The 1,265-nt window shown below is 54.9% G+C and overlaps 1 protein-coding gene across 1 annotated transcript; it reads right to left on the bottom strand.

The window, feature by feature from the left end:
• Positions 1–82: 82 nt before the first annotated feature.
• On the bottom strand, positions 83–357 carry CTAM01_17336 (uncharacterized protein; the record flags this gene model as incomplete). Its single annotated transcript, XM_060533321.1, has 2 exons — positions 83–276; positions 351–357. 2 exons carry the CDS (start codon positions 355–357, stop codon positions 83–85), a joined length of 201 nt encoding a protein of 66 aa, XP_060372101.1.
• Between the last annotated feature and the right edge of the window lie 908 nt (positions 358–1,265).

Below are 1,265 nucleotides of genomic sequence, written 5' to 3'. Positions count from 1 at the left end.
AAGAGAACACCACACTGCAATTGGCCGTAGTCAAATTCCTGCCAACGACGACTATCCACCTCTCGGAACGGATCGAGGTCTGCTATTGTGCGCCGGCAGCTTTGGCTGCTATCAGGAGACACTCCGCGAGGGTGGTAAACGACTTGACTGGTGTCTGTTGCAGTTCAAGCATTCCGACAGGTTTTCGACAATAGTCGTCATCCTGGACGACTGTGCGGTATGGGTTGCGCTGTCCCTCAGATGGTCGAGAATGAGCCAAGATCGCGAAGCAAAGCACTGCAAGAGTATGGAGCGATGAGCAATCATTTCCTAAAACAAGGACGTCGACTTCCGACAAAGCCGCGGTCCACGAGTCATGAGATAGCTCAATCAATAAACAAGTCAATCAATCAAGCGCAGCGCACGAAGCCAGCACTGCGTACACTTCGGTTATCCCTAATCGTGCCTCGTAAGGTCGACGAACCAACAAACTTTACACCTGCATGCTGCTAGCAAGCCGGTACAACAGAATAAGCGGGGCTTCCCTGCACAAGAGTGTTTGCTCGAAGCTAGGTATTGAAGCATTCGTGGACCGTTCATTTCCCGGGACTTGGATCCGGTCTTGGATATGGAGCGGATGCACTGGGGATTCTGAGCGATCCTTGGCGCAGGTGGTCTACTCTCCGGGCTGGGGCCGTTTGCCATGCCGTCAAAACAGCGTTATTGTGACTGTGAGAGAACGGCACATGACACTTGACACATGCGACACCCTGGACATCACTGCATAGCACCTGCCTTTTGAGGATACCTGCCTCCTCAGGACACCTGCATCCCGATACGGTGCTGACTCTTGCGTCACCAATCATCCTTGGCCGTGCACACTGATTGGCTGTCATGTCCGAAGGAGATGCGTTCCTGGCCCAGTCCTCGAAGAACGGATGTTCTGCGTCCTCCAACAGACATTCGGAGATAGCCAGCCCCCGCGGCCCCGTACCTTTCTCAGGTCTGATAGGCAGACCAGGGTCCTTGCCGGGATTGTAAGGTGCTGAAGGATCCAGGCGGACCCTCGTCCACGGATTCATTTCCTCCTTCGTCACCACAGGCCAACGAAGACTCTGCAAAGGGCGCTTGCGCCCCTGCTTCGACCCGACAGTACGGTAACGGCGCAGAACCTTATTACCCACAAGTCCCAGACCCCTGTGCGGTCAGGAAACGTCGTCGGCGATGTCTCGTCCGTGTCTCACACACGCGGATTGCGAAAGAAGCGGGTTGCAAGAGAGTACGAG

The sequence above is a fragment of the Colletotrichum tamarilloi genome (assembly GCF_030869305.1).
Source record: "Colletotrichum tamarilloi strain Tom-12 chromosome Unknown Scaffold_518.1, whole genome shotgun sequence".
NCBI classification, from domain to species: Eukaryota; Fungi; Ascomycota; class Sordariomycetes; order Glomerellales; family Glomerellaceae; genus Colletotrichum; species Colletotrichum tamarilloi.
Note: the sequence above shows the minus strand (reverse complement) of the source record. Positions and strands in the feature narration are given on the sequence as shown.